At 32.3% G+C, this 22311-nt stretch overlaps 1 protein-coding gene across 7 annotated transcripts in view; it reads right to left on the reverse strand.

The window, feature by feature from the left end:
- The window catches only part of TRIM24 (tripartite motif containing 24), a 117949-nt gene that overhangs the window by 29728 nt on the left and 65910 nt on the right, over positions 1-22311 (reverse strand). For all 7 annotated transcript variants that reach the window (XM_051961774.1, XM_051961777.1, XM_051961773.1 and 4 more), the window contains 4 exons: positions 21281-21428; positions 13356-13488; positions 6779-6895; positions 2913-3027 (listed from right to left, as the gene is read on the reverse strand). In XM_051961774.1, the coding sequence (XP_051817734.1) occupies positions 2913-3027; positions 6779-6895; positions 13356-13488; positions 21281-21428 (513 nt within the window). The remainder of the gene's footprint in view (positions 1-2912; positions 3028-6778; positions 6896-13355; positions 13489-21280; positions 21429-22311) is intronic.

Genomic DNA, 22311 nt, shown 5'->3' on the forward strand with positions numbered 1-22311 from the left:
GGAGAGTAAAATGGATATAGCCTTACAGATGAAGGTGAAGAACTGTTCTAATATTAATGGGAGGGTTTCTGCTTCTAGAAATGATAGTACTGTGTAACTGTGGGAGAGAGAACCCAAATTTTCCCATATTTGCCTTTTTTCCCTGCTTGGAGCATCCTTCCTCTCTCATTGTAAAATGGGGAAATCATGGCCCATAGAATTCAGAGAGCGTTGTGGTAAAGATAATATTAAATGAAAAAATGAAAAACATTGAAAATCTTAAAGCAATATTATAAAAGTTAGTCATTACTATTTTAAAAGATATTAAAAAAATTTTTTTTTTAAATACTAGATATTTTAACTCTGATACCTGGCTATGTACTTGAATCTTATTTACCTTGAAGGCCTAGCTCAGGTCCTACCTTCTGCCAAGAAGCCTTTCCTTAGCATTCCCTCAACATTTATTTTCTATAACATTAGAAGACACTGAGAATAACAGAAAGAGTACTGGATTTTGGCAATGAACTCAAGGTGAAATCTTGCTTCAGATGGTTACTAGGTTTGTAACCAGGGGCAAATCATGTAACTCTCTGGGCCTTCAGTTTCCTGACCTGTAAAATGAGAATAATACTTGGACTACCTACCTTATAAAGGTGAGGAAAGCAGTTTAATTCTCCTTGGTTAAATCATTATCCATCTCCCACTCCCTTGGAATGGATATCCATCAAGGTTCTTTTACTCTGCCTTCATTTCTCTCTATATAGTTTTCCCTTGATGATCTTCATTTTTGATGATGGGTTTAATTATTTTGTCTATGTAAATGACTCCCAAATGTTTATATTCAGCCCTAATCTTTTACCTGTATTCAAATCCACATTGTTCTGAACTCTTCTAAATTTATTTCCTACATGGAGTTCAAACATATAATGTTCAAAATGTGATTCATTAAAATTCTTTTCTTCAACATTTCTTCAAACTTTCTAACTTTTATTGAGTGCACTATAACGTCCCCAATTCTTCAGTTTTGTAGCTTAAGAGTCTCATCAATGACTCTCTCCTTTACAAGCACTTACAAAGTCCTACCAAATATACATACAGAGACAACAATACCCTGGGCTCAGGCTTTTCTCCTGTCTAGACTAGTTTTACAGCCTCCCATTTGGTCTTATTTCTGCACTTTCCATCTTTTCCTGCTTAAAAGCCTTCTAGGGATTCTTATTGACTCTAGAAAAAAAAAAAATACAAAAGTCACAACTGGCCCTTTCTTAATCTAGGCCCTTTCTAATTTTGTTGCTTACTTTCATATAAATACTCTTGATGAGGAAAATTAGGTATATTTCAGTTAAATTGGCAAAGTCTTCTTTCACACTTCAATTTTAATGTTTTGCCCTCCATCAATTCATATAAGTGAGAGATTCTTAAAACTTTTGACTCATTCCCTTTTTACTCAAGAAAACTATAGATATATAAAACAGGTATTAAAAACCCATTCATTTACTGATAATAATTCATAATTTAATGACCCCAATTGGGATCACAAACCACAGTTGTAAGAAGCTAGGACACACACCAAACTCCTTGGATTGAAAAGTAGACTTCCTCCTTACCTCCATCTCTCTTTAAGGCTGGGAACAGACACTAAATCCTTTCTGATCTCTCCAATGTCAATATTTTTCTCCATGTATTTTTGTATAACAGATATTAGGTTAATAATTTATTGCACCACTCAACTTTAAAAATAAATTCAAATATAATATTCACACTTTAGTGCTAAAACACTGGATGGATAGCTATCAATGACTCCACATTTAATTTGTTTGCAGTTTTATTAACAACAACAACAAAAAAAAAACAATCATAATAAATAAATAAATAAAGAAGGAAAAAAAAAAAAACAATCATAAAGCTCACCATATTCAGATTGGAATCTAGGCTTTGATGAGGTGAAAAGTGAAAGATGACCAATATTTCCCAAACTTGAGCACATGTATTGCAAAAAGCTAATGCAAATTCTGAATTTTTTAATTAATAGATCCTACTTCTCCCCTTATTTCCTTTGTTTTTCCTTGCAATCACAAAATGGGAGTATTAAAAGAATAAAAAGTCTATTTTTCAATTTGAGATCGAAAACTTTTAGATAATTAAAATTTTATAAGCTATTACCTGTCAATAACTGGTTTGTAAGACTTAGTTGACGTTAGAACTACCAATCATAATTACAGCAGTTTGAAATGCTGCTTCTACAATTACACTATGGGATCCTTGAGGTGAAGAGCAGTACTCTAGTGTTCTCAAGAGTGCCAAATAGAATTTCCTGTAATGAAATCTCATAAGTATTTTAGACTGCTAACAATTCAATTTTCTATTAATGCTATTCACTAATTTTTACATGTCAATTGTCAAAGATTAATTATGAATTTTTGCATTTGCAATGATTTATACATCCAAATATTATTAAATGGGGGGGGGGGGGGGAAATAAAGGTAGGAAAAAAATCTCTATTCATAATGAGGATGAAATTCAAGCAGCACAAGAAAAAATAATATATTTCACTAAATGACAAAACAGGAGGACATAAGGTAATTATTCAAACTAAAATAGACAATTATATACATAAAAAATTATAAACAAACAAGTAAAGCACATTTGAACTTAAACACTAAGGAATGTACTTTTTCAAGGATTATACCAACTTGAATTTGTATTATGATGTAATAGTTTACAAGGAATTTTTACAGAATCTGAGAGAGATAAAATTTGATTATTTTCATGCTCACAAATGATATCAGAGTAAATTAAATGTTATTTTGTCCATTTCAAAGGAGAAACAGACACAGAGATTAAATGTTCACACAGTTAACATATATGAAATTCCCATCTAAATCCAGCACTGTTTCCCCTGGAGAGTAAAATTTCAGGAAAAGGAAACTTACCTCTAACTGATGCAGGAGAGCTTTCCCTTTTTTGTTTATTTCTACCATCAAAGTAAATATAGCAACTTTAATATCCTGTTCCACCTGCTTTTGATTTTGATTTACTTCAATTATTCTAGAAAAAAAAAGAGGGAGAAAAGTCTAAAACTTAAAGATAAAAAGAAATTGTTTAAACCGATTAAATACCTTAAGTTAATTCAGAACATTCCCAGTTGTCGAGTTAACCAACTTGAACTGAGATGAATAGGCTAAACAAATTATGAGCAAGCACAAAAAACCAAGAGGTAAAAGGATAATTACTGAAATAAAATTTTGATAACAATCATAAAAAATTAAAAAAAAATATAGGAGACTACATTTGGATAGCATGATCACAAACAAAAGTAAAAAAATCAAGTATTTGGCTAATGGAGAGGTAAGCACATTATGTTTTTAATAAATTTAATAATTTATCAGAAAGACTGAGGAAATTGACCTGAAATCACCCTCTTTCTGCCAAAGGTAATAGAAAGATAAATCATTGGGCTTATGATTCCATTTGATCCTAGATAATAGGCTTTAAAAGATTGCCTCTTTTGTTCTCTTTAAGACTATATGGGTCACTAAATTGATGAAAAATAACTAACCTCTAAGTCTCAAGCACAATGACCAACTGTTTTGTTCTAATCAGCCCTGTTAACATCTATGAATTTTTCTTTTGGAATAAAGGCTATAGGATTTAAGATTGTGGGTGAAAGGGAGACAGAGGATGGGTAAGGTTCTATTTCTTAGAAAGCGTGACAGGTAATACTTCTAGAAAAGTTAGTAAATGGGTCAAAAGCCTGCCCATTCAAACCTGAGTTCAAATTGTACCTCAAACACTCACTTGCATGTGACCTAAGTTACTTAACCTTTTTTTGTTTGGGTATTTTTGCTTATAAAATAGAAATAGTAGCATTATTTTGGGGAAGAGGGAGAGGTGGAAAGTGGGGCCACATGTATGGTGAAGGGAAGATTGGCCAGGACCAAATGGAGTGATACTTGTAAAGCCTGCAGCATGGTTAGTCAGTGATGTGGAAATGTGAACTATTATCATCATCACCATCAGTACCAGTAATTAGAAGAATCGGGATGCTGACATAACAGGAACTCTGGGAAGATAGCAATCCCTCTTTCTCTTTATAGTCTGGCAAAGAAAAGGCAAAATCCACACGCAATAGAAACACATTATAGATTTGGGGGGAGGAAATATTTCAGAGAACAATTTGAGGTAAGATTTCATAACAGGAAAGTCTATCCAATAGCCCAATAGAGATCTGAGATACTCAAGAAGGAAACTTTGAAGGAACAGGGGGAAACAATTCCAACAAAAGGGAAGAGTTCATATAAGGAACTTACTTCCCAATTTATGATTTGAAAAAGACACATACAACCAAAACCAATCAACAAACATTTACAAGTGCTTATTTATGTGTCAGGCCCTTTTGCAGATGCTGGGGACAAAAAAGCTTTCAGGAAGTTTCCATCCTCTCATCAGGGGACGAGCAAACAGGATAGCATGACCATGAGAGCAGGTGTTTATGGGGGAAACTATGTACAGTGGTCAGGACTGACCTGGTGCTGAGAAAGAACAGCAGCAGCAACAACCTTTTAAGCTGTAATAGGAAACAAAGGCCAAAGAAAAACTGTACCCTAAGAACATTATCCAAGTGGAAAAGAGAAAGTAAAGAAAATGCTCAACTCCTTCTTTGGCTGTTTTCTTTGGACAGATGAATGACTTGTACTGGTATAACTAGAGAACAAAGAAATGGCCACCATGGAGACAATAATCCAAATAAGGATTAAGAAGGGCAAGAAACCCTACTTTCTCCTTGAGTTGTGTTGAACAGATGAGATTCATCTTTGGGCAAGGTAAGCTTGGTAGACACAACAATAAGCAACCATGGTCACTGTCAGCAACAACTGAAAAACTGGGGTAAATGAGTGAGGTGCCTTAACACTGAAAAATTACCAGATGACACCTAGTGTTATGTGTCCATTCTGGGGGGCTAGAGTGGAAGAACATAAAATGTTACATACATACATATATGCACATGTGTATACACACCCACATACCCCTAACAGCCTGTGGATGACCAAATGTTAAACATAAATATTCTACACGGCAAAATTCAGTAATTGTTGAAGATAAATCATCTAATTTTAATATGAATTGGCTTTCTTTATATGATTTTCATATAATCTATAATTTTATAAATTCATAATTTCACAAAGCACATGTGTGATTCATGACATAATTTTGTTTAATTTCATAAATGTGAATTAGCCTGATTCACAATTTTAAAAGCAGCGTTTTTAAAACCCTTTAACTATATATACTTCATGATTTCTTTAGTCTCATGTTGAAAGATCTATTAGGAAGTAATGTTTTCATTCTTACTTAATTTCCTTGCAGAGTGGATTAAAATCAAAATACCACTAGGAATTTACTGAATTTCAGGAATTTAATGTATTAGGACTTTTATACCTTCTGGCATAGTCTCATTTTCTAATTATAATGCTCATCTTCACATGAAAGGTGCAGAAAATTGCCTATGAGAACCAAGAATTTTTGAATTATAGTATGCTGTAATTTTTTCAAGTGGGAAAAAAATAACCCAAACACAGCTATAACAGATTTAAAAACCCTTTTAAATAAATAGCTTTATACCCTTTTTCTTTAGTTGTAGAAACAGCTATTTTATTGTATGTCTTCAATTTGATCAGAATAGATGGGAGCTTGCATTTCCTGGGCTATATTAGTTTTATTTTAGAGAATTAAAAAAAGTTTTTTTTCCTTGAGCTGGTTGGGGAGAAATGGCTAGGAACAAATATGCAACAATAGATTTTAAAATTAAAAACAAACAACTCCTCCCACTTCCTCCACAAAACCCCCAAATTGTTACTTAATATGAATTCTCATTTGGAAAGTAGGAGAATGAATAAAATGTGACCCGCTCAAGTTGGAGAATGAAGAAATATGAATCTTTACTAAAGTGAGAATACTGCTCCTTCAAATTAAAAAAAAAAAAAGTGTGTCTATACAAAGAGATCTTATAAATCAAGAATTTGATAAGTTAAACCAAAATGAATCAGCAAAGTATGGCTTAAGTGGATTTGATATTGTGTAACTGCTCTCTTTCATCATCAGTGTTTCTAATAATGTTCAAATATAACTTTACTACATATAATTTTACATTAATTTTAATAAATATATAATTAACGATTCCATTTTCGGGGTGTGTAGGTAATACAATAATAGATATACCAAGTCTAGAGTCAGACCTGAGTTCAAATATAGATGTTAGCTATTATTATTTTCTGCCTTTGAGATAAAATATATATCTATATATATCTATATATAGACATATATATAGATATATATAATAATGATGATAATTCTGCTTTCTGAGCGTATAGCAAACTTGGGGAAAGTGGACAGGGGTGGACGGGGATGGGGGGGAAAGAAGAGAAGGACCGATAAAGAATGGTAATCATAAACATATATAAACTAACAGAAAGAGGGGTTCTAATCCCAGCCCTGTTTATAGCCAAACCACATTGTACTTTATTTTAAATTTTTCGTAATGGAGATCTGCTGTCTATTAATGGCTAAACTGCATTTGTACTCTCAATTTAAAGTTGGAGAAATACATAAATAAATTTCAGAAGATGCTACTCAAGTAGAATACTGAGGAAAACAATGTGCAATTATGAAATATAGATATTTTAATAGCAATTTACTAGTTTTTTTTAAACAATTATCACATAGTTAAAAACTAAAAAGAATTTTGTTGCTACAAATTAAGATATTTTTATAATAAAATGACCAACTAACAGTTTATTACCTGTTTTGAATCTGATTTCCAGTAAACTTTATATATTTTGTTTTTTCCATTAGCTTAGTAATTAATGTATCTATAATCACTTTTTGATTCTGAAAAGCTTCTTCAATGAACTGATACCTGAAGGAAAAAGGAAATACATTATTTTAAAAAAAAACCTTAACATATACAATCAAAACAAATTAACACAGCTAAGACAAAAATTGATGTAAGTCTTAACAACTGACAATTGTCAAGCAACTGTTTTATTAAAAGCATTTTTCTTTAAAAATGGGTCAAATAATTTGATATTTTGATGAACTGCATTGTGATAAAAACCACGCACAAATCATAAAAATGAAAGCAAGATTCATTACTACAAGAATTTGTTCCATTTAAAACAGAAAAATCCAAAAGTTAAAACAAGAATTTCAATGAGCAGAAATTTAAAGTTCCATTTCAGGTAATGACATTTTTTTGATTGATAAGATAAAATACGCGACAACTGTCTTTGATAAATAAAATGCAAGGGCAGCTAGATGGCACAGTGGATAGAGCACCAGCCCTGAAGTCAGGAGGACCCAAGTTCAAATGTGGTTTCAGACACTTGATTCTTCCTAGCTATGTGATCCTGGGCAAGTCACTTAACTCCAATGACCTCATTACCCTCTGCCCCTCAAAAAAATTCCTTAGATAAGTTAAATGCAATTGAATCTTAGTACAAGGAGTCCCCTTTTTATTTATTTATATGGTGTATACTTCATTTGACTTGATTGAGTTCTCTCATCTTCTCCCTGACATCTAAAAACCAACTAAAGAGATCAGAATAAGCTTTATTACTTTCTAGGTTGGTCCTGAAATTTCTACAGATGCCCCAATAGAGATATCTTCTATCTACTAAAAGTAAAATATTACATATATTTCAGAGTGGAGGAAATATTTAAATTGACTTATTGGAAAGAGGATGGCAGGAGCTAGTATTCATCTTTTAAGAAACACTAGATTTAATACCCTACATTTGCCCCCTCAGAATAAAATGCTTAAAACAATCCACAAATTTTGTTTAGGTAAAGGAATACTATCATGTTGTAATAAATGATGAAAAGTTTGAGAAATCAAGGAAATGATACAAACTGATCCAGAGTAAAAATAAGCAGAATCAAGAGAACAATTCATATGTAACAACAGATTAATAAGTAAAGGCAAATAAAGACCCAAGATAATAGCCGGAGATAATAACCACAATTCTATAGACCAATTATTAAGCAAGTTACTCAACTCTTGAAAGAATATTGATGAACTTACGGTACAAAATTTAAGAAATGTGGGAATTTGTTGTAGAGAGCCTGAACACTGGAGAGGTATACTTGAAACAAGGTATTAAATTAACTCAGTGGAATTGATGAGATAATGGCTCTCTAGTTCACATATATACTTAGAACTTAGTATGATGATGTAATGGTTTTCTAGTTCACAAATATTCAGTATACTGTAATGATGTAACTATAATAGGGTATTTAAACAGGGAACAAAGTCAGACTCAGGGGAAGACTAGTTGAGACTGGTTAAGACTGTCAGAGGAGACTACATTAGACTATGACAGACACAGACTGTAAAGAGACAATAAAGACTTTGGACTCTATTCTTGTCCATTCTCATGGTGACTATCCTGCTGAGACCAAGGCTCTTCAAGAGGACGTCCAGAAAGCTAGCCCGAACATTACAATTTGTTTTCCTACACTATGCATTATTTGTTACAAGGATTTAGTTTTTCTTTTTTCATTTAGAGAAGGTCGTTGGAGAAAGCTAGGGGGGAAGGGAAGAGGTCAAGATTGGAGGGAGAAAATTGTTCAATGAAAAAATTATTAAATCTGTACACATGTTAACATATGTAAGATCTGAAATTATTCCAGGAGTTCATTAAAACTGCACAAGAAATCCAGAATAATAAATAATAAACTGATAAATAAAAAATTCTAAAGACAAAAATAAACATATATAAGCCTTAAATTAAATCTTCTCTCAAATCTCTAAAGTTTAATGCCTTTATTTTAAAAGGCTAAAAACCTAAGCTCCATGTCTCCCAATTATTTTGCTATAGCACACCACATATTTAATAAGCAGCAGAGTAAGTTTCACAGAACCTACGAACTAGAAGGGAGGCCAGCAGTCCTCTAGCAAAATGGAGGCTTGAAACCAAAATCCCAAGAAGCGATCCATTACCTTGCATAATGGGTGTGTGAGAGATAGCCAGGACAGAGAAGAAAATATCCAAATCATCAGTCTGACAGCTCAGACTATTTCCTTATGTAGAGCTTTTAATTTTTCTTTCTACAACTTCCAACTACTGCTTCTAGTTTTGCCCTCTGAGCCTAAGCATCTTAAACCCAACCTCTTTATCCAAAAGACTTATTTTTTCCAGTTAATCTTTCCCCAACTGCCTAAGGCTAATTATTTCCTGGGTCCCTGAATGACCTATCCCCACAAGTACTTCTGGTCACCATCTCTGGTATTTCTTTCAGGATGCTGCTTTCATAATACAAATTGTGTCACACACAATTTGAAAAAGGTTATGTTTTATGAACAATATGACTCCTGATACTGAAAACAATAATCCAGGTGTTTTCAGACCAAGATTGAGAATAATGGCATATACTGCCTCTGACATTTTGGACATTATGATGCTCCTAATGTAGACTAAAGTAGCATTAGATTATTTCTCTGCCATGCCATACTGATAATTCATACTGAGTAGGCAGCACACTGAATCTGCAATCTTATCAGCAGAAAATAATGCCTAGCTGCTAATCTTGTCAATATACAGTAATGCCTGGATGAAGAAGAATTTTACATTCAAGCAATTGAATGTAAATTTGGTAGCAACTATGTCATCCCCTTGAAATTGTTTTGGATACAGATTCTAAAAATATATCATTCACAATATTCAAAAGGATACCATTTACTTTTTTTTAAAGTCTCTGAAAAAAAGAATATTGATTAACACAGAAATAGGGTCCCCCCCAAGGCACTTCAATAAAGATTTACTTATATATTAACCCAACTGTTTTATGCTATAGGATTTGGTCAATCTAAATCTAATCTAAGTATAATTATTATTAGTTAGCAGACCTTTTTTGATCTTCTTAATAAAGATTGCATGGGGCATTTTTGATGGGGCACTGCTTTGCTTTCTGTATTTCTGAATCCCAATCAAAAGCTCTCCAGCACAACATATTTTAATTTTACTACTTGTGACTGCCTTACAGGGTATATATCCTAGTCTCATTTGTTATTTGCAAACTGTTAGAATCTTTACAAACTGCTAACTCATTAGAGTTGATAGATTATTGATCTGATCTTACAAGATGATGTTTTGGCCCAGAACCTGAAACAAGATGGTAAGTATAACAAATTGATACAATGCTTGTGTTCACACCTTTACTCACTGGAGTTCACAAAGTTAACTATGTAACTTTGTGAATTCACACCTCCCTTGAAACTCTTGGGGCCAGAGAGCAGTATGGGAGAAAACCCATTTTATATATATATATATATATTTATCTCTCTCTCTCTCTCTCTCTCTCGTATAAAAGAACAGACAGAGGCTCTCGGACAGAATTCAGCCAAATTACATGAAGAGAGGAGCGTCAAGTCAGAAGAAGCCACGAGTCAGAGCTGAGCTGCAGACTGAGAAGGCTCTCTCAAAGGCACAACCAGATTCATCTTCATCTCACACCAATCTAGTTGGTGGCTGGGCTCCTGCACTTCCTCCATTGAGACCAAGCTGGTCTGAAAGACTCGCCAGAAAGCTAGCTGAGCCCCAAGTGAAGGAGACAAGAGATTCATTCCATCTTTGTGCTGGCTGGAGGCTGAAGAAAGAAGAGGCAGAGGCTGAAGGAAAAATCTTTGAATTTGGAGACATTCGGAGGGAGCTCTTGGAACTGAACAGAGAGATAAGCCTCTAAGAATCAAGCTAACCGGGCTAAGAGACAATAAAAGAACTGAACTTTTATCACCTGACTGCATTTGGGGTAATTATCGATCTGAACTAATACTAAAGCTGCCCCCAAGAAAACCTCCCCAGAAAAACCTGCTCTCTCTCCCAGAGAGAATCATCCACCATTATTTTAAAGAAGAACAAGAATCACCACATTTTGGCGCCCAACGTGGGGCTCACTACACAGAACCTTTGAAATAAGAGGCAGTACTTGTGGCACAGGCAACAGAAACAAACTCTAAAATAGGAAGATGATTATTCAAACACACAAAACAGATGATCATTTCATAGAAAGACATGAAAAACACTTAAGGCTATGCTGAATTTCCTGTTGAGGTCAAAGGTGCAGGCCCTACTTCTACTTTGACTTCAATGTCCTTTTTCTTTTTCTTTTTTCAGTATAGAAGTCAGGGCTACTTCTTAAGTCAAGACCTTCATTACTACAGAGTAATAGAAAATAGGGCCTAGAATCTTATAGAAATAGAATGTTTTTGAAATCATGAAACCTCTACAAGTTGTCTTTTCTTCAGACCCGGTAGCCAGGACTTCTTTCCAATAAGAAAGATCATCAACTCACAAAGGGAAATAAAAGCTCAATGATCATATAAAAAAATTAATAATTCTAATATTCATTTTCAAAAATAAATATTTAATTCATCATCTGTATCTGAAATTAAGAAGAGGAAAATGGAAAACTAAAAATGCAAATAATAATAACCTCACTTCAGTTGTAGATTATGATAAACAAAAAGGAGCAGGAAAAGAGAGGGAAGACCAAAATGTATGGAATTAAAAAATATCAAAAGGAAAACAAATATATGGAAACATTTTTTAAAAATCGAAGGGGGGGAAGGGAAGGAAACTTGGAAAAACAAATGTCTATTTTTCCAAAACAAGTGTTTCCTTTTTAGTTGAGATTTTGAATTCATACGTAAAGTTTAACAACAGTATAGGTCTTCTTGAAAGGTCTTGTAATTCCATTCTTTTTAGTGGTGGAAAAACTTTCTCTAAGAATTTAGGGATTACTACATCCACTTTTATAAAGAATGAGAAATCCAACAAGTACTCTTTTAGTTTATTCCTATGAACAACACTTTAGGCTATGCTTAACTCCTACAACTGCAGGCACACCTTGGTATCCTCCTACTACCGAGTTAGATGTAAATAAGTGAATGGCCAAAAGTATTATATAGTGTATTACTAACATTTGAAGTTATGGTGATGAGTAGAAAACTATTTCAAAAGTTTTAGGTATTATTATTCTGAGATTTTGATAAATGAAATTTTAATCAAATTGTGGTTCATACGATGTACCTTTTGTGGCCAAAGATTGAAAAAAATCATTGAAAAATTAGATCTGGTAATTTATTGGTATTTTCTAAGATTACCTGGGAAATGTGTCAATAAGATTAGTAGTACAAAATTCCAACACAGCATCTGTGATTTATATTAATAAATGTTTCTTGTGAATTTATACATAAGTGGTAGCTATTATTGCTCTTTTGTCAAATTACCAGCCCTTATGTAGATTATCCTAAAGCTAGACACTTATAAAACTTATAATTTAATTACATTCAATCATGATGAAACAAATGGACAGGCATAAATAAATACTGACATGCCCACTTACTTCTATATAATATGCAATTCTGATTCATTCCCTAGTTGATCATTTAGAGGATCTATAATATATACCCTAATTATGTTTCTCAGAAATCCAATCTACAGAACCCCCAAAAGAGAGAATTTGCCCAGTGTAAGCATGATGATGAAGTAAAAAAATTTGATTAAGAATTATTTTTATATTTAGTAGCACAAATAAATTTGTTATTTAAAATTGCCTATGTGGAAATTATTTTGGTCTAAGGGGGAAGACATAATCTTAATTGTAGTTGCCAATGAAAAAGGTGCAAATTGGTCTCTTAACGTCTAGTTTTTTTTTTTTTTTTGGCTGAGGCAATTGGGGTTAAGTGACTTGCCCAGAGTCACTCAGCTAGGAAGTATTAAGTGTGTGAGACCAGATTTGAACTCAGGTCCTCCTGACTTCAGGGCTGGTGCTCTATCCACTGTACTAGCTATCTGCCCCTCTTAACGTCTAGTCTTGAAAAATATCCAGAACATAACACTAAGTACATAGCAGGTACTTAAAATGCTAATTGGATTGGCATGAGAGCAGGGAGACAAAGATGAGATTTATTGTTCATCTGTTAAAAACAAAACATTACTTCAGGCTTTCACTGTATGAAGTTATTTTTAGGGAGACATGATTTGACCCATGAAAATCATGTTTCAAAATAATTCTAAATTTGTGGAAAACTCCTAATTAGAATATAAAATTTACAAACGATTATACTCTCATAACTGAACAAAATAAAAGTAAATGTAATCTCATTGTAAAATTCTATTTGGCTTCAGGTCACATTTTACTTACAAAATTCAAAATATCTAAAATAAACAGCAATCAAAGAAAGTACATTCATTCAATGGTCATTTTTCATAGATCACTTTAACAAGAAATTCAAGCCTGTACAACTCATAAGTTTATTTTCTAAAAAAGATTAAACTGTCTGCTCTACCTCAATTACATATTACTTTGTTTTTTACCTATGTTCTTTATGTTCCAACAACTGGCAGTCTCTGCATGTCAGTTTGTCACAGGTCTCACAATAGAGTTTCAGCTGCTCCTTTTTATGATAAGGGCAAAACACTGGTCGCTGACTCGTCACACCAACAGCTTCTGTAGAAACAGGAAGAGTTAGAATTCCTATTAGTGAGAAGGGAAGAAAAGAAAGTTTATTGAACTGTTATAAATCAAGTAAGTTTTTTTATTTTACTTTACTTTTACTCTTACTAAGATGTTAAAAAAAAAAAAAAATCCTCAACAGTTTGAGCTTCATTCCAATGCAGAAACTACAGATAAAAAAATCGATGGAAAGGCTATTAAAAAACATTCAGGTTCCAGAAAAATATGGGAAAATCTGTATAGACTGATGCAACATTAAGTAAGCAGAAATGAGAACAATATATAAATGACCTGATAAAAACTATAAATGAAAATAATTCTAAAAGTCAACTGAACCTTTAAAAAAAATTTTAATGACCAATCTCTAGTCCAAAGAACAGAGATTAAATAAACACAGTTTCCCTCCTCTTGGTAGAGGGGTGTGGGATTTGACTTTGGGAATATGAGCGTCAATTCTTCAGAGTTCTTTATAAGATGATTTTAACTGTGTCTTTGTAACAAAAAGGGGCCAATACAGAACTATGGCTGATAGTATGTTAGGAAATTCCAGTGATGTTTCAGAAAACATCATCTAAAAAAAAAAAAATGACTGAATGAATAAATAAATAAAATGGTATAATTCTTTCAGTCCATATTCTGAAGAACTTCCTGCATCTCATTTACTACTCTAAAAATACTACTTTAAAAATAAAGAGTTCAAATAGGCAGTATAACTTCTCTTCCAGATCTACACTTAGGATTTTTTGATGATAACCTCAAAAATTCTACTAATGAGTCAAACAAGTTATTTTTATAACTCCTTAAATTACTACTTCATTCCACTATCTCTTTTGTAGACGAAAGGTTCATTAAGTAGGGAAAGTCACCTTTGTTAGAGTGGTCACACAAGAATTTAATCTCCAGCAATATAAAATAACTAGGTAAATATGAGGCTTAATACAACATACCAAACCAAAATTTTATTTTATTGTACTAGGTAACTAACCATCATTACCAAAATCACATACTCATTGAAGAGTTAAATGATCCCAAACCCAACGATAAGAAAATGAGGTTCAAATGCTAAAATATATAACCAAAGTCTTAGTTACATATGGACAAAGGTGAAATTAAAAGCCAAGTTTTCTGAACTCAATGTATCTTTTATTTAAGTAACTGGTGAATTGAAGAATGCTACCTCTTTTCTACTTAAAAGCACTGTGATGGAACAATATAACCAAATGAACTCATTTAAAAAAAAGCTTAGGATCTGAAGTTATATGAAATCATACAATTATGTGCAAGTTACTTGGGATAAGCAATAATTAATATATACCAGTTTCCTCACGTGCCAATAACTGTCATGGTGTCAGAGCTTCACCAGAAGAAACCAGATTACTCTTTTTATTTGTAATAATCTTGTTAGATGGGTGTTAGATATTTCTTGCCATATTTAAATATCTCTTTTGTCATGTTTTTTAATTCTGTATTTCTAAGAAGGGATATTACCAAGGGAAAGTGCAAAGTCATAAATTTTAGCATACTTCATTGATTTATAACGATGCTCTATCATTTGTACATGGGAGGAAACAACAAAGTTCATTCAACATATTAATAACAAAAGCCCCAATAAAAATGATAAATGTCTGGAACAAATGATTGCAAACACCCTAAGTTAATCCTCAAAAAGGAAGCAGCATGTGGCATTATCTTACTGATGGTAGGAGAATAGTGAGAAAACCCATCTTAAAAAAACAAAAAACAACAACAACAAAAAAAACCAATAATATTAACAGCCAAACCATACAATTCCTAGTCATCAAGAGCACACTATCTCCCAAAAAAGTGTTCTAAGAGCTTTGGATATAAAAAAAGGCAAAAATAAGGTTCTTATTCTCATGGAGTTCCTAATCTAAAAATGGAGACAACATGCTAAAAGAGACATACACAATATAAATTACAGGGATGGCAATAGCAAAGGAATTAGGGGAAAATAATTATTCCAATGAATCTATTTAATTTTTTAAATTAAATACCATTTTTATAATTACTTGGCTTAAAAACAAAAACCAAGTTTGTGTTTTGCTTTATACTTTTGATGAAGCAGCACTAATTTCCCCTACTTCCTACTTTTTCTGTTTATTTCTATGACTTTTTATTATTTGAAATGAATTTTATTATGTTGGCAAATTCTATTAAGTATTATTCTGATAGTTTTACTGGTATAGACCTAAGATACAATGCATTATAATATGAGCAATATCATAGTTTTTATTCTTTGTTGGAACAGGACAGCAAAAGACCATAACCATTATTTTAAATTACTTAGATTTTTATTTCTTTCTAGAAAAACAGATTTTTACTTAAATCCCATTTTCCTATAGTCAATTCTCAGCTATTTATCATTATCAAAAAATCCTCAAGTCACATTTAGTAAATTAGTAATGATGCTTTAAAAAAGGAAGTTTTAGATGCCATGGTAAATAAGAATAGCACTCTAATTCCCTGTAGCTGGCAATATTAATCCAACACAGTTCAGTAACTTGTCTTATATAAATCAAAGTTACATAAGAAAAGTTACTGAACTCATTACACACTGAACTAGAAATTATATTAATAGACTAATTATTCCTCACTCTCACCCCATGGACTTTATTAGCAGTAAGAAAATAACAGATTAAAATATACATAGACACAAATAAACTCATCTTTTCATTTGTGTTACAAATTATAGGAATATAAGAGTGTACTATGTACAATGACAAAAAAGGATGCAGGGCAACAGCAAAAGATTTTTGTGAAGTGATAAAGCATGAAGAAAGCAGAGCTGAGATATCAAATATATATAATGAATACAAGATAATAAAAGATTATTTAGAGTCAGTAAAACATCTGAACAATGTGGGCACCATACTACTCTTGAAGTAATAACTCTTCTAATGATAGATCAACTAGCCATCTAGGATCTGACTGTACTTATCCTTCTAAGAAAACCATATCAAATAACTTGTGGGATTAAAAAACATTTAAAAAAGTAAAGTCATCTGAAAATTAAGATTGAAAGGCTGTAATAAAATTTACTGTGCATAGGTAAATTTTGAAAAGAGTGTTAAAAAAAAAAAAGATTGAAAGCATATTAATAAATGACTATTCAAAATATGAAACTAAAAAAACCAAGATAATTACAAGTGCCTAGCAGAGGATTTGGCAAATAGTAGGCAATATAAATATTCAATGTTGATTTTTTTTTTAATACTTAAGATATACATTCATTAACCAGATATCAGGAACCTTTTGCAACTATGAATGGATAAAATTTGCAAATGAATGATAGAAATCATCATTAAAAACTAAAAAAAAATTTCATTTACATCACATTTACAAAGTTTCATCACATAACTCTGACCAATCTTAAACAATTTATTTCTTACCTTGCGGAACTCTCTTTAGGGCTCTCCTGACTTTTCTCCCATGCCACAAAAATGAATTATACAGAAAAATTTTATCACCCTGCAAGATCATATAAGCCTTGCTACTCTACTTCATTATCACCCTCCCATTAATCTAATTGAGAAAGTGGAACCATGAACTTCAAAAGTTCCACTTACGGTATACTGCTGTGGGAAATCTTCAGCCTTTCCACCTTGCTTTCGTACAGTTTACCTTACATTGCAGTCAGTCCAATCACCTATTTTTCAGCTTCTTTTGTGCATATTGTCTTCCCCCATTAAATAGCTACTTGAGGGAAAGGACTATCATTTTTAAATATTTGTATCCCTAGCTTTTAGCAGAGTAACTAGCACATAGGTATTTAAAATGTTAACTTACTAATTAAACAATACTGAAGTTTCACCTTATGTCCAACTGGCAAAGTTTGGACAGAAATAATTTATTTTGGGGAGGGTGTAGAAAGACAAACATGTTAACAATGCTGCCAGAATTGTTAATTGCTCCAACAATACAGGAAAGAATTTGGGATTATGCTAACTGATTACTATGACTTAGAATATAATCAAAAGATATTAAAGAAATGAATAAAAATGTTTCTGGAATCTATTTTTTTAAAAAAACAAAAACTAGAAACAAAATGGACACCTAATGATTGGGGAAATATCTTGACTAATCATGTTTCAAGAATGTAATATAATAGAATGTTATGTCAGAAGTGAAAAATATGAAGAACAAAGAATGACCTATTTGACCTGATGCAGATTAAGCAAAATGAAAAAAAAAAAATTATAGGTGTAACTATAAGTGGAAAAAATGCACAGCTCTGAAAAGAAAGATATGCTTTCATTTATGAAGAGAAAAGACTTGAGTGTGGAATGTTGCACATGTTAAACACAGATGTTTAATTCCTCCCATATTTTAAAAAATGTTATGAGATGATTTGTTAAATTTAACAAGGAAAAAAAGAATAAAGCCTGAAAGGATCACATATTTATCATATGAATATCTTTTTTGCAAATGTACTAGGCATTGGGTGACAAATGGAGAGAACCTTTAAGTAGTGTCAGATTAAAGAAATAGGAGTATATTTAAAAATATATATTTTATACACTATTTGTGTATTATATGTAACATAACTCTCTCCCTCTCTCAGTTCCAAAACTGTTTTAGTTGATTGACCTTGGGTAGATGAGCTAATTGCCCTCTCAAAGTAAGTTTCCTAATCAGTAAAAAGGGAATAATGGTACTTACCTCGCTGGGTTATTAGATCAAATGAACATAGGAAGGAATGAAATGTGCATTTAACATCTATTATGTGCAGGGACTTTGAATAATGTTTTATAAATAGCACTCTTTGATCTTCATCTTCAAGAGGAAGAAAACTGAAGTACAAAAGGATTGAGTAACTTCCTCAGCTAAGATCACACAGCTAATATTTGAGGCTGAATTTGAATTCAGGTCTTCCTAATTATGGGGAACAACTTTATCTACTGCATCTTTTAGCAGTCCATAAATGAGATTTTAAGTAAGGTAAGTCAATTTCTAAATGCGGTTTCTTAATTGAGGATAGGGGAAAAGGGAAAGAATATAGAACAGGAAAACATTTTAAAAATAAATGTAAAAATTTTTTTGTTTTTAATGTAATTAGGGGAAAATGTTAGATAATTAAAATACAATAGATATAGAGTAGGATCTGTGGTATTTTCATTTGAGTACAATCTTCAGTTTCAGAGGGTAAAAAGATTATAGTCATCATATCTAATTACCAATTGATGATGGTAACACTATTAGATTTGAGAATATACCTTTAGGAGCAGCTAGGTGGCTCAGTGGATAGAGCACCAGCCCTGAAATCAGGAGGACCTGAGTTCAAATCCTGCCTCAGACACTTAACACTGCCTAGCTGTGTAACCATGGACAAGTCACTTAACCCCAATTGTCTCAGCAAAAAAAAAAAAAAGAGAGAGAATATACCTTTAGAAATTATTAAAGGATAAAAACTAGATTACAAAGAGTTAAAATAAAATGGAATCAATATGTACAGATCTCACAAAGAATTATGGGGAACAAAGAAGAATAGGATGGTAGCCAGAAAGTACAATAGGAAAGAATCAGTTTTCCCCAAAACTGTTTGAAAATAGATGCTCTAAAAAATGCTCAACTATAAAGTTTTATTACTTAAAAATAGTCATGATTCAACTATTTCAAAAATAGAACATTCTCATGCTACTGCAGTTTAAATGATAGAACTAATTTTTGGCGTTTTAAGTTTTTTATGATTAAATTTCTTACACATTTTAAAATTATAACGAGCTGGATTTTGGTGCTAGAAAAACCTGGGTTCTAACAGTGGCTCTGACTCTTATTAGATGTTTAAGCCTAGCCTTATTGATCACTTGATTCCATTTGTGCTTCAGTGCTTCATGTGTAATATGAAAAGCTCAGATCAGATAAATTGTAAAGATTCTTAACACTTCTAAACCTTATCCTATGAATGCCTAGTTATTATGATAATGAATCGTTAACTAAGACATTATCATTTACAAGTTAACCATTTAAATTTCCATTTCATTTCATCTAAGTTAACAAGAGGCCTCATGATTATTGGCTTTGCAAATATGTAAAGTGATAAGAGATAACACGATTTTCAAGTGATTTTAGGTTGAAAAAAAGTAAACTTTCATATATATTACATATACTATATATTAACATTCAGTCTGAAGATTTCCATCACTTTATATACATTATTTTATTTGAGTCTCACAACAATTTCATAAAGTCCTGGGTTTTTCCAGGTAAGAAAGTTAAATTTTAGGAAGGATAAATCACATTCAACTATCAAAAGCAAAATTTGAACTCAGGTCTTCCTGACTTGAAGTTCAGGCATTCTATTCACTGACTTGCCTGCTTCTTGTGGAGAAAACACCTCAGTTTTGTTATAAGGTTCTTTTAAAAAAAAATCATGCCATAATCTAAGAGCCTTTGGTCTCCCTTGAATCAACAAATTATCTTTGTTGACTAGAAGGACTGTTATTTTTGGTCCTGGAAAGGACAATGACCATCAGGGAGGTGATGCCCCATACAACTGAATGGATTTATGGCTTAAGGCCATGCAAAAGCACCAGGCTTATTTTCTCCTCCAGAGCCATCTGAGTCCAGTGGCCCAATACAGACCTGACCAGTTGAGATGCAATGGGAGATCTGACCTCTTTAAGTTAAGGTTTGTAACAGGTCTCATGAGGAGTTTGACCAAATCAGCACTAAATCAAAGTAAGTGAAAAATGAGGCAGACAGTAACCTCTTTTATGGAGGTTTAAAAAATTTAATCCTGGAGAAGACTCTCAGGGTTTCTGGCCAAAACAGAAAACTAGTACTTACATTCACTCTAAATCAATCAAAGCCTAGCCTAGACATAGCACCAAATGGAACTTGGCACTGATTCCTTGAAGGTGATCGAATTAATATAAAATATGTTTAATTCAATTAAAATAAATCTTTTTTTTTCCACTTTCTGACCCAAAATTGAATGGAAACATATAAGAAGGAAGAAATGGCTGGGCATCATAATGCATACCTGTAATTCTAGCCACTAACCAGGTGGGTCTCCTGAGCTTATAAGTTCTGAGATGAGAATACACATTGCAGGTGGGCCCCATCATTGTGATAAGCTCTCAGTTGTTTCAGAGAAGGCAAACTGGTCCACATCAGAAATGGAGCACATCAAAGCTCCCATGCCAGTCAATAGTGGAATTGGGACTCTAAATAGCCCATGTACTCTCACATGAGGGGGAAATCTAATTTTAAAGGAGGCTGGAGGAAAGTATGTTGATTTCAAAAATATTTTCACCAATGGTACTCGGACATTACTATTATCTCACTTAAAAACTGAAAGTCATAAACTTGAATTACACACTACTTACTTTTAAAAAAAACCTTATTTTAATTACATATGTTTACTGTGAAACTTTTGTTTCATTACTAATATAAAATTTAAGTTGAAATTACTTGATTAATAAAAGTATTAATAAGCAGTACAGAAAAAGCTTATCTATTGTCTCTCAGAAACTGGCTAAAATGCAGAATATATGTTTTCCATACCCATTTTTAAACAAACCTGATTGTAATAAATATAAATAAAACTATCACAACGAGTAAAACAGTAAATAGTACAGAAATGGTTTCTTTTTGCTATCTTACAGGTGTGGAAAAGGAAGAAGACGCTGGAGAGAGGTTCTATGTTTAACTTTATTTCTATTAATCTTAAGTGCGAAGCACAAGGGCCTTTTAACATATGGAACTCAAAATAATATGCATTTAATAACAAATATCAAATTACAATTTGAAATTCTAGGCTTACCTGGAGATACTTCCTCTTTCTGTCTGACAGTGTGGTCTTTTGTGAATTTTACTCTCTGATGAGCTCGGATACAGGTTTTGCAGAGCCATTCAACACACTCTACACAAAAACCATTTGCTTCTGCGTTATCTTCACAGCTCGTGCAAACCTAGTTTTTAAGAGAAAGTAATATGGGAAGACGGTTATTTGGGAAAAATGAAAGGACAATCTCTATTGAGTATACATAGATTATCATGGCAATAATACCAAATAAATACTATCATCAATATCACATGACAATATCAATCTCCATTTCAATGGCATTCAACTAAAAACCATGGTTTTTTTTTTTAAGTATGTCAAAGAGAAAATATAATTTTATTTTTAAGTAGAAATATGGTTACAAAAGATAATAAATATCACCTAAGATATTGTTACATTTTCCTCTGGAAAGATATGAAGCAGAAAACATAACAGTTGGTTTGGCTATGTATATTTTCTCTTTGATTTTTTTTTTTTTTAAAGCAATAGAACTTGTGACTTATCTTTATAGGGAAAACCTTGCCCCACAAAACTGTGTTCTATCAGTAACTTAATGGAAACTATTACAGGAAATAAATAATTTTTCCAGGATGTTACTGGAGACTTACAAAGTGAAGCCAGGTCTGTCTTCATACCCAAAGCCAGTATTCTTATCTTTTAGAATATGCTACTTCCATCTTCTTTAATTAGAATGTCTAATTCTTCCATTTTAGTTTAGAAAAGACAAGACAACAAAACTGTTTTCCCTTAATTTCCAAGTTTTATACATTGCTAGTCTTGTTTAATCTTTTATTTAAAAAAAAAATAGTTATTTTCAACATTCATCCTTGCAAACCTTTGTTTCAGATTTTTCCCCTCCCTTCCCTTAGACTGCAAATAACCCACATAGGTTAAACATGTGCAGTTTATTTAAATATATTTCCATATTTATTATGCTGTATAAGAAAAATCAGATAAAAAAAATGAGAACCTCCCTACCCCCAAATCCCTAGCAAACAACAAAGAATATG

The sequence above is a fragment of the Antechinus flavipes genome, chromosome 5 (assembly GCF_016432865.1).
Source record: "Antechinus flavipes isolate AdamAnt ecotype Samford, QLD, Australia chromosome 5, AdamAnt_v2, whole genome shotgun sequence".
NCBI classification, from domain to species: domain Eukaryota; kingdom Metazoa; phylum Chordata; class Mammalia; order Dasyuromorphia; family Dasyuridae; genus Antechinus; species Antechinus flavipes.